General features: G+C 35.7%; 1 protein-coding gene across 1 annotated transcript; it reads left to right on the top strand.

The window, feature by feature from the left end:
• Positions 1–566: 566 nt before the first annotated feature.
• zdhhc15b (zDHHC palmitoyltransferase 15b) lies at positions 567–15,522 on the top strand. Its single transcript, XM_066714956.1, has 12 exons — positions 567–729; positions 1,479–1,505; positions 4,467–4,561; positions 4,768–4,888; positions 7,760–7,829; positions 8,967–8,999; positions 9,325–9,445; positions 9,986–10,118; positions 10,379–10,505; positions 10,938–11,047; positions 12,583–12,660; positions 12,988–15,522. The coding sequence occupies exons 1-11, from the start codon at positions 612–614 to the stop codon at positions 12,624–12,626; spliced, it is 999 nt and encodes a 332-aa protein (XP_066571053.1). The 5' UTR covers positions 567–611; the 3' UTR covers positions 12,627–12,660; positions 12,988–15,522.
• Positions 15,523–16,226: the final 704 nt, after the last annotated feature.

Genomic DNA, 16,226 nt, shown 5'->3' with positions numbered 1-16,226 from the left:
CAAACACAGTATTAGTATGGTGTTCCTAATAATCCTTTAGGTGAGTGTAGATCATAGTATTACATACTAGTATATTAGTATAGTGCGCTGTTAACCAGTAGAGGTCAGTGTTACCTTTCATTATCATCCCAATGAAGACAGAACTGTAGAGCTGATTTTACATACATGCAGATATTTTCCACATCAAGAAGAACAATGGTGCAGTTTATTTCAAGCATTGATTTAGAATTTAGAATATACTGTAAAATATATGCAAAATTATGCCTGTCCTGTTTCAGAATGTCCCAGGGCTTTATTACATATACAAAATGCATGCCTCTTTATGTTCATAATACTAATATTATATATACTTTTTTTCCAATAAGGTTATGCACTGTTTTAATTATGTATAATAAAAACGAGCAAGCAACCAATTGGTTATTATTGGCCTGACTGCTGTTTCACATTATTGCCGCTGGAGGCACTATAGGTTATTCTCAGGGCTTTGTCTGTGCCTTGTTGGCTTTTCTTCGACATCCAGGCTGTGATGTCAAACGTCGATAAGATAACCGATCTGCGTCAGTCCTACTAATCCAACCCAGAGACACTGATCTTCATGTAGTTGTCTGAACATGGCTCTGTCGAGAGGGCTGAGGTGGTGCCAAAGGATTTTCTCCTGGATACCTGTCATTATTATCACTGCCGTGGTGTTGTGGTCTTATTACGCCTATGTTTTTGAGCTGTGTCTGTGTAAGTAGCACCAACAGGCATCAATGTGTGGGGAGTGTGTAGCCAGCTTGCCAGCTCCATTAACTAAGTGTGATTGTGGGGCTAAATAATAATCAGGAAGTCTGGGACATTGATTGTGTTGTATGTATATTGCTCGATGCTATTAATCAACTTATTTCCGTGTTTTGTTAATGTATTTGTAATTTATACAGACAACAAAACCACTATACATATTTCAAATGAATTGTCCTTATTGTTAGTATAAGCATCCTTCATTGTATTATCAGTAATATTATCCCATGTATCTTTCACTCTTGTTATATATATATATATATATATATATATATATATATATATATATATATATATATATAATATAAATACCTGCATTATATATACACGATAGTTGCATTTACATTATAACAAGAATGTGTTGTTTTAGGATAAACATCGCTTAGTATGTCTCTCCCGGTGCATTTAAATGACTAACTTCAAATAGTAGGCTATGGTCGAGGAAGTTATTTATTTGAAGACATGCATTGCAATGGGTCCATGTTAACACTATGTTGTCAGTCTGCTTTCAAGTAAAAGCAGTGAAAGCTTTTTTATTTCATAATTGTTACTAGAAATTCCAAAGGGATTTGCATATTTCATTGGAATTGTTTCCTATACATAGTATTATAGTTGGTATGTTTTACTGTACATTTTTGTATTGTATTGTTGTAAAAGCTTTTAAAATGTAAATTGTGAATGTCTTTTCCCTTCCACAGTTACACTCAGCAACACTCTAGAAAAAGGTAAGTAGTACTAGGGTTGTGTGTGTGAAATTTAAATGTAAATATTCATACATTTTCCCCATATACATTTCTGATCAATTGGGTCTTGTCATGTTGATGCCACAAGTAATTCAGGTGTTGTGTGCTAATTACTTTCAGGTCTTGAGATACTGTTTGCACAAAATATGGCTTTTCAGTTATTTATACCAAGACCTCCAAAATATAGCCAAATAAGACATTGAGCTGAGATTTTAAAGTCAGTATTTAGGTTATGTCCTTTTACTATGCTTGAGTACTGGTATTTTGCCTAGTAAAGTATTTTAACCTGTTTAGCAATCTTTAAGTAATACATTAACCCCAAATAGAGCCTTTGGGGTCTCCATGTAAGGCTCTTACTAATTTTAATTGTGAGTCACACCAGTTAACAGTTTGGTAATTTTCTGCTACAATTTATTTTCACTTATATTAAAAGACAGATAAAACAGTTGAGCCAGAGTCCAGGTAGAAATGTGTTGTCCAGAAGGAAGAGTGCCATCTACTGGTCCACCAATACCACCTCAAGCAGCAAACTGATTTTCTTCAAGTTCTCCTACGCACTGAGCTTTGGGCCATTTCCCAATCACGATAGTACTTGAGGTTTCAAGATCACTCTCACGATTAACCACCACCAACTTCCATCAATATTGCCGTGCGTTTCCCAAACCACCTTGTGAAACTGCAGTTGAAGAACAATCTTAAAGTACATCGTAGAAAGTGCTATTTTGGTAAAAGTGCTGAAAAGGATGGGGAGTCAATTGCAAAAAAGTCGATTTGTTCAATACATTCACCATGATTATAAAAACCACATGTTTTTAAATGATAGGCAGGGAAAGTTCATATTGAATGACTGAGTAATGTAATAGTTTAAAATTGAATCCTCCTATAAATCTCTGACAACCACTTTTCACCACAATTGTTTTATTCTCACCCTGATAATGTAATAGTTTACAATGCCTACACATTACATTGGGTACAGTAAAGAATAAAGCAATATCTTTCATTAAACGATGGAGAAGGACACCACACTTCCACACAGCCAATTAATTTATGTACTTTCAAGACTCATGATTGCCCCAGACTGCTCATTATGCCATACATAGATGTCTTAACTATTGTGTTTGGAAATGCATCCCATTTGAAACGTTGCACTTACGATGACCCAACGATGCTGGTTTGGCTCACGTAACTCATGGGTAATTTCAGATCTGACAACATCAAAGCAGACCTCTTCTAATATCTGTATGTTAGAAACTGTGTAGTGTATGTTCATTTTCTTACATAAAAATTCTCAATTATAGATTCAGTAAATCTTTTTTTTTTTTACGAAATTAAGAACAAAGTTAAGTTGCCAGAGGTGATCCAGAAATATAATATGGCTGCCCCATGTAACAACTAAAATTAGTCTTCGCATTAAATGTTTTGTTTCACCTTCCACTTGCAACAGACTATATCTAAACTTACATAACATGCTTTTTACTTATTTTAATTTGTTGCTGGATGTTCATCCCATTTCATGTGCAATTTAAGGATTCTACCAGCAAATCGCTCCTGAAAGCATTTTTCAAAGCATAATGGGCAGAAGGGGAAGTGTGTGAGTGTTGTGCCTCTGCTTGATCAATGCTCTCTAATATACCCTGTGCTTGATGTAGTGCCCATAACATTTTTCTAAATTTGCAATTGCAAAAGTGCAATTTTCCAGTAGATTACCCCAAGTTGGATGTTTATGTATCTCTTTTGGGAACAGGGCCTTTAATGTTAAAGGGTGTGTGGGAATGTCATGTGACATTCATAATTATGTATTCAAATAACACCAAAAAATAGTCTACGGAACTACATGATGCATACATGTTGAATACTCGGTTGTAATCATTCATTTTAAGCTTAGAAGAACAAATCTCATACCTCTATTATCTAATTTAGAACCAGGAGAATAGCAGTGATGTTGGATGCTTGGGGGGAAATTAACTACAAGCCAGTAGCTCTTAAAATATGTTTTGTTTATTTTTGTGGAAGTGAGATACAGTGATGGGTTATTTTGGTGAAATCTTTGGTTTCATAATATTCTAGGCCAGAAAATGAAAGCCAATTTATTTCCTCATTCCACACAATTTGAAATAAATGGTGAAAGTGAAGAAGTGAGTGAAGAATGCATTCATTACCTTTTTTTCCCTTAACTATTTGCATTATCACTTCAAAAACAATTTTATTAGTTCTATGAGAAGGAGATATATATCGGGGTGTCCACAGAATACTCTTTTGCGCTCACAACCCAGACATTGCCTTGCTCTGAGCACAGTGACAGTACCTGGGAAACAATGTTGTAGATTGTGCTGCAGTGCAAAATTCCTGGTCAATCATGTGGTCACTGGCAAACAAGCGGACTGAAATTTGAATTCGAGCCATTTTATTATGCAATTTGAAAGACCCAACACTCACAGCCTGCAAAGTTTATATTTAGGCTAAACAATGAGGTAGGACATCTCAATAAAACTCACTTATTCAAAAACTCAACTAATGAGATTTGCTCTCCACTTTAATTATTATACTTATTGGCAGGTAGGCACAGCAGAAATAAACATTGAAATTAAGCACACCTAACTACATGATTACTGTGTTTATGCTACTATTGTATAACTGTACACCTTGTAAGTCACCTTGGATAAGAGCAACTGCCAAATTAATTCACATAAAACATGACTTGTACTAATGTTTGTGTAGGGTAGTAAGTAACTTAATTCCTATTATGTTGAATACTATTTAAAATACATTTGTTGTAAGTCAAATATTTGCATTTGTTTCTGTTGTGAAAATACCACATTTGGCTTTTTCAAATTCACAATTATAAAATGGGGAAACATTTATATCTGTATTTGCATTTGACCCCATGTCGCCTATGAATGATCCAGAATTGTGGAAGTAAATTTTTTCTGATTTCCTTTACAGTTGCCTATATACTGGTGTTCCATGTTTGTTTTACAATGTTTGCCTGGACGTATTGGAAGTCTATCTTTACACCCCCATCTTCACCTTCAAAAAAGGTAACATTTATGCAGATTTTTAGGATGTATTCTCATTCTTTCAGATTCTCTATTTCTTTATGCTTATATCTGCCTGATGGTATTTTTGGTATATCCACTTTCTGTGTATCCTTTACTTCCCCTTTATACCCCCTGCCCCTCCTGTTATTGATGATTTTTATTCCAGTTCATATCATTATGGTGTTTTTTTATTTTTATTATTCCAGTTCCATCTATCCTACTCGGACAAAGAAAGATATGAAATGGAGGAGAGACCAGAAGTACAAAAACAGATTCTGCTTGATATTGCAAAGAAGCTCCCAGTGTTCACACGTGCAGCCTCTGGAGGTGAATAACATTTACAAGATTTACTTTCTGGGGGCTGTTATAACATTGTAATAAGCATTGGAGAACATTCACTACCGGAGTCGTACAGCACAATTAAGAAATTAGATACAGGAAAGAAAAGTAATACCTTGTATTAAGCTTTTCAATCACTTTCTGATTTAAATGTGTCATAAGATGGGTAAATCAGTGTCCATAGCTGTTTATTTTAGGAGCTCAAGGGAACAAATTAAACAAAATAGCAGAATATGAAAACAAGTACATGCGTCTGAAAATGCAATTCGAGAGTCTTTACATTCATTTTCCATCTCTTCGGTTTACTTCTATCTGATTATTATAACAAGTGTAAAATTGCCATAAAAGGCTTATTTAATCAGAGCAACAAAATCTGTATCTAAAATCAATATTGAAGTTACCAGATTCAACACCCACATTTGAGCAATTGGCCGCTCAAGCTGAAATTCACATTTTCTCTGTTCATTACCTTATTTTAATAACCGTGTTCAAATAAGCTTGCAGCTGTGGGCCGATTGGGTTTATGCCACAGGGCCAGGTTAGAAAAGAAAAGAGAAAATCTTCTTCAATCCTAACCAATGACATGGTTTACTTTTCTATGTTGGTCATTGATTTACACCATTCCAGAAAATGAAAGCTGGTCTCGTCTCATTACACTTTCTCAAACCCATGGCTAGTTTGTTGTCAATCCATGCAATCCTTCCATCCATTACATAAAGCCCAAAAGCATCTGTCTTTTCTGTACTGAGAGCAGGAAATCTGGCCAGTTATTTCCAAGGTGACCCACTTGAAAGTATAATACCAAGATTAGTCTACAGAGTGAGGTTTACCATTTCTCAGATTTTAACCAAATTAATTTGTTAAAATGTCACGTGGTATTTTTCTTAATATTATTTATGTTTCTTTAAAGAATACAGAGTAAGTGATAGAGAGAGATACATTTTATGGCCATTCTGTTACCGCAGGGGTTTTCAAACTGGTCCTGGAGTACCCCCTGCCCTGCTGGTTTTTGTTCCAACCCAGGTCTTAATTACTTAATTGAATGGTATATTTGCTTTGTTAGGTCAATTAAGGATTCAATTAAGCAATTAAGACCTAAATTGGAACAAAAACCAGCAGGGCGGGGGGTACTCCAGTACCGGTTTGAAAACCACTGTATTACCGCTATAAAAAACAACTTGGGACACCATTTGATTCAGCATTGTAGCAATGTGCAGCTCTGAATGTGAATTTTTATTAAAAGAGCATTTTCACTGTACTGTTTTCTGGTACAATTGCAGTTAGTGTTACAAGAAACGTAAGCACAGGCATCTTTATAAATCGCTGAAAGAGACCACACATTTTTCATGCTGTAGTTGGTGTTGTGCTTCTGTAGTACAAAAAATTGCACAACAAGTTAGAGGAAATTGTTGTGTGAGAGAAGATTGTGAAAATGATACAAAGACACATTATATCAGATGTGAACTGAATTTTGTCCTTCTGACATTTTTCCAGTTAAAGTGATTTATGTGGTAAATTGTTTTTATCATTCCTTAAGTGAAATGGACTAATTTCTCAGTGTTTGACTTTCTCAGCTTTAACTTAAAATGACAAAACTTGCTAAGTGTAAAAATAAATCTTTACTTACAATTCAAGATAATAATAATAATTCAGTAATAGTGCCTGTAATTTCACACCTGTTTGAGCAACCAAACTCTATTTCTAGCCTGGGCTATGACTCTGCAGAACCATTAAAAAAAAGAAAATGAAAAATGAACAGCGCATGCATCTTTTATTCAAGAATGAAATGCATGAATGATGTCATGACAGTGCTGATGAGAATATTAACTCTGATTGCTGTTGTTTCTTCAAGATAAACTATAATGAATATAATTTGGCTATTTTACTGATCTTAACGAAATCTGTATTTCCCAGTATAATAGCTATCAGTTCACTTGTCTAAATTCTTGATTTTTTCATATTTTCTTTCCCTTGTTCACAAGGATTCATTTAAAATTAGATGAGAGAGAATGCAATTACCAGTCATTTTGCCATTATATTCAATTTTCTTTCAAAGACAAACTTTGAATATGTAACTAGGGACCGGATCTTCACTTTGTAAGATTGAATACATTGTTTCTTTCCTACTTCCTTTAGTTACTCAGAAATATAAGGTGGCATCTGGTGAGTGGTTGTATTGGGCTTGAAGCCATGTTACAGAACTGTTCCAAAATAATAGGCCTAGCTAAAGGCCAGTGAAAAGGAAATGTGTTGGTGAGCTTTTGTCCTATTTTGGTTGACTAAATTTATAAAATGTAAATGTTAGTAAATCTATGGTAAGGGGGAAAAGGAATAACCTCTTAAAATGTTATGCCTGACAACCTTCAGAAATGTACCGACTGATGCTTGTGAGAGTTCATGTGTATACAACATACTTTCTTCTCAATCTTTTTTTATACCAAGTGATACTTTTGAAACTTGGCTTTAACTTTAAGCTGAAAAATTAACAAAGATCTACCAGCCCTGAACACATGTATACAGAAGGGCTTAGTTAAAGCATAATGATGATTATTCATTTCATTGGTCTAAAATTCAGCCAATACAGTAGAAAGGTTGTTGGGTGTTTTCTCTGTCAGGAGGGGAATACAGAGGGATTTCTGCCTCTCTCTATTCCAGTGTCTGTTCTTGGAACCCCTAGGGTGCTAAATAATTTCCAACCAACACAATTATTTATACAATTATAGTGTTTTGCCTCAACCACTGTATTTTTTATATTATCATGTGTACTATACTTTGTTACAGTTCCAATATGCAGATCAATCATGAATCTTGATTTAAAACGGAATGACTTGATAGCAGCTGTTTTCATTGTGTTTGCAGCGGTCAGGTTTTGCGACCGATGCCAGTTAATCAAGCCAGATCGGTGTCATCACTGTTCAGTCTGTGAAATGTAAGTCTGCGCTCTTTACTAGATCTGTCTTCGGCATGCTTTTTTTAAGTGTGTGCTGTATACATTTGTGTGTGATTTGGATTGATAATTAGAAGTACAGTCACTGGATGACAAAAATCAAGGTGTGTGCTTCTGTTGTTTTCATAATAAGCAACCCATGGAAAGCTAAGGACAGGTTAGGACAGGTTAGGTCGGGTTAGGTCAGGTTAGGTCAAGTTGAAGGTAACATGCCCAGAGAGGAGAGCTATTTGAAAACTATTTAAGGCAGGATTGTACAGCTGTGATCCAGGAGGCCGGCAGTGTCTTCAAGTTTCCATTCCACCTGAACCAAGTTAACATTTTCCAGTTCTAATGGTGCTGATCATTCAGAGACACTTCTAATACATGCTGGATTGCAGCCCTGTAGGAATTTGTTTCCAAGTATTGTCTTCTTCTTTATTTCGTATTTTTTCTAATTGTATGTAGTCATGCAGGCCTTCATTTCAGTTTACCCAGTGTTTGATTAGTCTGTACTGGCTGAACACATTTTGTAACGAGGCATTATTTAATCACTAATGAAAAACAAAGTATGAAACAATGGAGCAAAGTGATGCACTCATCATATGATAGATCAATAAATAATACGCTTTTTGTTCTTGTGTTCCCTGTTGCACCCTCCTTTTCTAGCCTTAACATGGTGAATCCCATAATTATTTTAAGTCTTGTGGGTTCTCTTGGTGGGGTGGAGTCTCCAGTATCCAGTTTGAAGTGGTGCAGTCCAGAGAAGGGAAATGGATGCCTTAAGTGCTAGTTACAGCTCATCCAACTTCTCATTTAATAGAGGATCAAACCCAAGTGAGGTTCTTTTAAGAAGCTGAGTATACGCAATATGGGAAAGTGTTTTAAGATTTGTAGATCGCAGATTGGACAGACAGGATTTTCCCTCTTTAGTACCACGCCTATGTGTAATTTGTCTAACCACCCACACACATTGAATAATGCATTTTCCCCTCTGGACCTTTCTTCCCCAAGCCTGTGGGGCCCAGATCACAATCTGAGATTTAAGACAAATTACATTTTACAACATAAAACTATAGGCAACTGTTAAACCTTTGATTTAAATTTATAAAGTGTGCCTTGTTGTGTGGTTTGTTACAGGTGTGTTCTGAAAATGGATCATCATTGTCCTTGGTAGGTTCAGGAATCCTATCATCTTTTACATGTTTACTTCAAACAAATCGCTGAATGAACATTAATGAAAATTCAGATATTAAGACGAATGTGCATGTTGATTGACTTAATCAGACCTGGTGTTGACATTTGGAACTACAATTACTATGTTATTGTTCAGTTACAATTTTATAGAAGTAACTCAATTTAGATGTATATTAAACAACTACACAAATTACAGTTTATTTTTATTGCATTTATTACATTTCCCCATATAATGTTCTACAGTAAAATCATTGAGCATTTCACCAGCCTGCTGAATATCTTTTACTTTCTTCTTATACAGGGTGAATAACTGTGTTTGCTTTTCGAACTACAAGTTTTTCCTGTTGTTCCTCGCTTATTCCATGATCTACTGCATCTATATTGCTGCAACAGTATTTCGGTATTTCATCAAGTTTTGGGCAGTAAGTGTGACGCTATTTTGTTTTCTTAAGTTTTTAAATGAGAAAATTCAGCTTCTTTGACATTGAACCTTGTAGTCTAGAGATCATTCCCCCATTTTATATGGGGTATGTCCTTAGTCAGCTGTGGCCAGGATTCCCCATGGGGGCCACTCCCAATTGACCAAGTTTTTGTGGAGTTGTGGGTGTTAAAAATGAGGTCTCCCTCATTTTAAAATATACCAGTTTTGTTAACAAAGTCACCGTGGCTCTGTATCTTTTGTGTATCTTACCTTGTTTATCATGCCCAGATTAACTGGTTCCAAATTCAGTTAATTTTCCAAACATCAGTGCTCTTACTCTTACACTAACTTCTTCAGCAGAAGATGCTTGAAATATGTCAGAGATTTAGCAGCTGAAATCTGGAACATTGTCAAGTAATTTGGCAACATGCTGAAGCTTTTTGAAATATTTGGATATTGGACTTTTCACGTAAGTATTTATTGCTGAGGGAGCCCTTGAGTCTTGATGAATTTCTAAATTTTTTGTTTTTCTTTCCCACAGGGCGAGCTTCCCAATGGACATGCCAAGTTCCATGTATTATTCTTAATGTTTGTTGCTCTCATGTTCTTTGTGAGTCTCATGTTTCTGTTTGTCTACCACTGCTGGTTGGTGGCTAAGAACAGATCCACGCTAGGTAAGAGTGCCCTATGTGCTGCCATGCCACCCTCCGTACAAGGCTCACAGAAACTCAGAATTATTAAAATTATACACATTACTTCCATCCCTGGAGTGAAAATACCACTTGTTATGTAACACATAAAACCACTGAGGTTATCTGGCTATTTGTGAAAGGTTTTAAGCTCCTGGTACTTTGTAAAGCTTTATGATTTGTAACGATCTTTGTAATGATGCACACAGTCTTGTATAATATTCTATTGTTTGTTTTCATCCCAGAGGCATTTTCCTCTCCAGTGTTTCAGACTGGGCCTGACAGAAATGGCTTTAATGTTGGCTTTCGAAAAAATCTGCAGCAGGTGTTTGGAGAAGACAAGAAATACTGGTTCATACCTGTGTCTTCCAGGTAGGTCTGAGTAAAAGCAAACAAAAAATCCCATGCATATTTGAAAGGTCAATAGAATGGTGTTTGGATGAGAAGTGAACAAGGAATGTATTATCATAAAGAAAATCAAATTCCTTTGTTTAAACAGCATAGCAATATGCATGCTGTATTAGAAAATTGTGCTCATAAATTATAAAACTGGATCTCTACACCTGTGTACCTAATAGATAGATTGAGCAGCCTAAGATTAGGTCTCTCAGAGTCACTCCTTGGGGACAATGGTGGTTCACAACCCAGTCGTCTACACCCTGAGCAGTGTCAGTAGACAGGAAGGGTTTTAGTTTGTCTTGCATTTTTGGTCGGTGATGGAAGATCTAGATGTTCCATTTCCAGTCTTCACACAACACTCTCCTAATGTTTGTCCTCTCCCATGTGTCTACCTGGTGACTTTAGCCTGGGTGACGGCCACTTCTTCCCCATGCGGTGTGTGAATGAATCCCGAAATCCTCTGTTAGCTAATGAGGAGCAGTGGGACGAGGGGGGATCGGATGAAGAGAGCTCGGGTAAGTTGAGCCATCTGACAACGTGAAATGGGGGGAAAGTAATTAGAAAAATAAGCTGGTTCACAGTTACATGTGCTGAGCTTCAGGTAATTAATCTAAATGACCATTGGGAGAACTGCCGAATTACAACTGCAAAGAAATCAATCAAATGACCTAGAAGGATCGTGTAGCTGAGAAGCGATTGTTCACCTGTGATTTTGAAGGCTTATACATTTCATGGAGCAACCAGGCCAATGAAAATATCTTAATTTCCTGCATTTTCTGATATAGCACTCTGCAATTACAGATAGTGTTCTCTGTTATCTTCATGTTGATCACCTAATGAAAGGCAGCCTTCAGACAAGGTGTGAATGAATAGGGATAATTTTTGAAAGGTATTTTACTATCATGGGTATCGGATCTGGTTTTCCTAGTCTTTGTGCCACATTGAGACACTATCGCAGGCAACTGGATTTAATTTCTTGAAACCTTTGCATGGGCCATCATGTGGGGTATTCATGTTTATTTGCTAGTAGTGTTGGAAATGTTGGAAATGCAGCCATACAATTGACATCCATTTGGATTACAGAGATGATATGCTTATAAAAGGGGACAGTTTCAAACACTCTTGATTTCACCACTGCAAACAGAGCTTGTATTACTGTCACTTCCCAGGAGGAGCTCTGTAATTTTAACTGTAATTTGGAAGATGGATGACTGAGATCACGGGTCTTGTTAGTGTCGGCTGATCTGATACTAATCTTTGCTGTGATGGTACAGCAGGGTTTCAAATTTCCTGTATACTTTATCTGTTACAAATTGAAAGAGTATCACCTTTCTTTTCCTTTGGGGGAATTAAGTTTCCCTGAGCTCATTTTACTTGCTTGTGGATCTCAGAAGAGGTTGTTGCTAATATACGTAAGAAAGCAAAGTTGCTGTTTTTTCTGGTGTTTATAACTTACTTGTACTTCTCTTTTTCATTGGAAAAAAAAAACTTTACAAATAAGGTTTAAAGCATAAAATATGTATTGTATATGTATTCAGTTTTTCCTGTGACCACAAAATTGTGTGCAAGATATCTCGAAAATCTTAATTTGAAAGGATTATTTAAACAGTTCGGTTGTAATCCTTCACTAGTGAGGATTAAATACAGGATATGTATGGTCTTTTACTTGTTTTCATGTTTTATTAATACTTAAGGGATTCAGATTTTTTTATGGGTTCCATAAATGGCCCTAAAAATCAGTTTAAGCCTAAATCATACTTTTGTTTGGTTTCACAATCACATACTGCAGTTTAGCAACATGGGTTTCTACTGCCACCAAGTGGAATTACACATGCAGAACATTTTTGAATCTAATTTACACTTTACGTTTATATACACCATAGCCTTGAGGAATTTCTCAATAAACTGTTTTAATCAAGGTAATCTCAGAAATGAGGTCTTATACAAGAATTGTACCCATGTCTTTTGTCACGGTTGCTAGAAATAAAGTGAGTTTTTCTCTTACAGAATTTTTTCCCCACCAACTTCATATTTTTGCTTTGTGTCTTAGCACTTCAAACAGATCCTTCAGTGACCATAGAAATGGAGACATAGGAGACTGTCTAAGGGGCTTTATATTCAAAGACTGGTGAGTTCACTGGACATCTCTTGTGAAATTTGCAGGATTTGCACTCTTTTTGGAATGCATTCAATATGTAAAGGTGATTTCTAAGGGGAAAGCATAACAATACAGCCCTTCAGAGGTCAACAAAAAGAGTCTTCATTATCACAGGATGAAGAGTTCATATAAATCTTAGTTAGAATCTGCAATTTGAAAGTAGCTTTTTTACCAATATTCTGCTCTTACTCTTATGTAAGCAATGTGAGTGCTGATTTTAGACCATTGTTCTATTCAAAGTAGAATCAGAGCCCACAGGGTAGATGCTGATCTGTTTTTCCTTGTTTATCCATCTAGGGGAAAAAAGTCTTAAAGACTGTTAACTAAAACAAGAGGAGAAATGAAAGGTACTGCTTTAACAGTCAATTTAAGTTGACGCATTCCAGCTACTGAACATTTCCAAGCAACCCTTAAGAAGAAACCAGCTGAGTGTTGAAGAACTGGTGCAATTCAAGTATTCTATTATTGCTGTTTATTTTTAATCCAGTTTTATCTGTTTTTTATATTACTCATGGGAACAGGACAGGTTTTTCTTGAGCAAGGGATGCTGTACAATATCCTGGATAAAGGCATGTGGCCTTCACTTTGTCATAGGCTTGCCCAAGAATTGCTTTGACTGCATCTGAAACGTTTCTGGATCCAGAGAGAGAATAGAAGAGCAACAGTATTTCATACCTCAGCTCAAACAGTCGTTAACTGATATTTCATTTGTTTCAGAAATCTGATTTGCCAGAGTTGAAATTGCATTTGAAGTCGCATTCCTGCTTTGAAAAAAAAAAAAAAAATCTTATTTTCCACTCAGCGTGCATCATATATCACGCATCCTCACTAGCAGTTTACTATGTGAAGAGACAGGGAATTCATGCAGTTGGGACTTTGCTTTATGGTGATTTACTAACCTTGCCGTGTATCTGTGGGCAGAGAAATTTGTCTAGACTTTCCAATGATTCCAATGAATGGTATGAGTCACTTTCAATAGTGAAATGCTTTTCCAAATTAGGATTAAATACAGCTGTTATAATATTGATATATTTTTAATATATTTTTTAAATCACTTAACTATATATCTGATAAAACAAGATGTTTAGGGGTTACAGTAGGCATTGCCTGATAAACAGAATTACATTTTTACATGCAAAATTAGTTATATACCAGTTAAAATATTTGAGTGGATTACTCTTCTCATTCATGAGGTACTAGCTCTGGCGTTTGTACGTGATATACTTGTAGAGTTTAATGTTTACTTGTGTACTCATGGCATCCACAATAATGATGATGGTGTTGTTTTAACAGTAATTTATAACAAGTAAAGGATAATTGTATTACACAGTAGCTGTATTGTAGCTGCTGACTAACATAGTCTTATGTTATCTCTGCCACTTCAGAAGAGTAGGCTTTTGTCAATCTTCATGGCTGTCTGGAAGAGACTGATTGGGAGGGGGGTTAATAATTAAAAAAAAAAGTCAGTGGGGTTTTTAGTCAAAACTACAGGGTCACTAATCATTGATGGCTTGAATTAATGTTTTAATTAAGCTAAAAGGTAGCATAAAATATACCAAACCACTTACAACTGCTTTACACATGGATATCTAACTCCATATTTACTCAGTTTTAAAACTGTTATTTATACTGGACTTTATATGGTGTATTTGTTTTGATGCTTGTAAAGTAATTTACCTGGTGTTCAAGTATGCCCCTCCCTCCAACAAACACTTTATTTTATTACCTTGTTTATTTTGTGACAGTGTGTCTGTATTACTGTACTTGGACTAATTGTACTGTACCACATTTGTTTTCTGCTTCATTTTCCTCAAGATTAAATGTTTTTTTGGGGGATTTCTCTATCACTAAATAACATTTGTACTCCAGTATTCTATAAGAATATGTTCTGAAGATATCTAAAAACTGTGTGTTACTCTACATACCTGTAATTCAGTCTCTGTGTTTCAGTGTACATCTGCTTTACGTCATCGAGAATGCCGAAAAACTACCACTATCTAACGATCTTGATTTTGTTGTAATGCCCAGATTAGAACATAGGGTTCATGCTTGCGTTGGTGCTAAAGTTAACAGTTCTTGTGATAACCGTAATTAAAGTCCCCTAATAAATGTTTAATTTTATCTTAAATTACAATGTCTAAAACCTTTTATATACAAAATAAAATTAATGCCAGAAAAGTCAGTCACATTGATGATTTGACCTTGTATGAATGTACAAGTGAACATAGTTAATGGAATACAAAAGGATAGAGACTGTGAAAGCACACTACAGTGCATAACTATTGTCCTCAACCAGGGTGAAACCTTATTTTAAGTAGCATATTCCTTATTTATTTTAATTTAAAATAAAAATGAGTAAGATTACTGCTGTGGTAGATGGGTGGGTGGACTGCTAAGGGTTCCAACTCCTGTTATAAGGTCATACTGAGGGTGACTCCAACTATTCCTCAAAACCAACAAGCATTGTGTTACTGCACTGGACTTTTACCGAAGATGTCAGCCTTATTAGAACCTCAGTAATGTCACTTTTAAAGCATGTCCTGTATCTCTTAACTCAAAATAATGTTTATTACCTTTTGTCTGTCATAAAAATATATAAAATTTTCCTTTTGTATGTATGTCAACACTTCTCATTTGTGAAGGTGGTATGTATAGTATCTGTTTCTTGTTTTCAGCAAAACCTACAAAGCTTCTTTTTATATATATGCTTTATTGAAAGTCAGGCAGTTTATTTAAAATGTGATCATTCTGTTCAGGAAAGCTTCCTATTGCCTTCCTAAATCAAGATCCTACATTTGTTACAAACAAATAAAAGCTGTTGATTATACAATACTTACATAATGATGTTTTCTTAGTGCACAAGACTGTAGTATGATCTTCTCACTGCTTACTGGTTTTATGGAAATTGTATTGCAGAGGACTAGGTTGACAAATTCTCCTGCCTGTTTTTTCGTGACCTCGTTTTTTTTTTTCTGTAGTGAAAATTATTCCCGAATCCCCCGCACAGTTTTGCTATCTTGTGTTGTACAGTAGTTGTGCTACACAGAATAGAAGGGTTTATTCTGCTGTGGTTTAAGGATTTATACTGGGTTCCCTCAAAAGTAGAGGCTATAATCCGCAGCTTACATGTTATCAGTAATTTCCGTAAATTTGGGAGCCGATTATTTTGTAGCAATTCTCGCACTGGAACCCACAGCCAGCTCACAAAGAGGAATTTGGCAGTATAGCCAGTGGGGACTTGTCAAGGTGATGGCATAGAACAGAGTGACAATCACATATAACCGTGCATATCAGGTAAGTATAGATTTTAATTTTACTTTTTGGTTTACAAACTGTCAAATACTGAAGTCCCTAAAGATAATGTACTATTATTGTGTCTGATGGTAGGGTCACTGTGAAGAGGCACAGCTTTCCCTGACAATGGTGTAGCGTCTTGTCAGTCTTAATTAAGCTATTGCTGACATATTAAAACCTTAAAAGTATTGTCAGTTTTGTTTATGAACAGAGCACTTTTTTTTAACTCTCATATGTAAGAA

The sequence above is a fragment of the Amia ocellicauda genome, chromosome 10, assembly GCF_036373705.1.
Source record: "Amia ocellicauda isolate fAmiCal2 chromosome 10, fAmiCal2.hap1, whole genome shotgun sequence".
NCBI lineage: Eukaryota > Metazoa > Chordata > Actinopteri > Amiiformes > Amiidae > Amia > Amia ocellicauda.
The sequence above is the reverse complement of the archived record's forward strand: the minus strand, read 5'-3'. Positions and strand labels throughout refer to the sequence as shown.

What these genes read in the sequence shown, in the direction of transcription:
- zdhhc15b (XM_066714956.1), top strand. Translation starts at nt 612, where the DNA reads ATGGCTCTGTCGAGAGGGCTGAGGTGGTGCCAAAGGATTTTCTCCTGG. An exon ending in ATGGATCATCATTGTCCTTG is followed by an intron (nt 9,000 to 9,324) that starts GTAGGTTCAGGA and finishes CTTCTTATACAG; the next exon opens with GGTGAATAACTGTGTTTGCT. An exon ending in ATCGGATGAAGAGAGCTCGG is followed by an intron (nt 11,048 to 12,582) that starts GTAAGTTGAGCC and finishes TTTGTGTCTTAG; the next exon opens with CACTTCAAACAGATCCTTCA.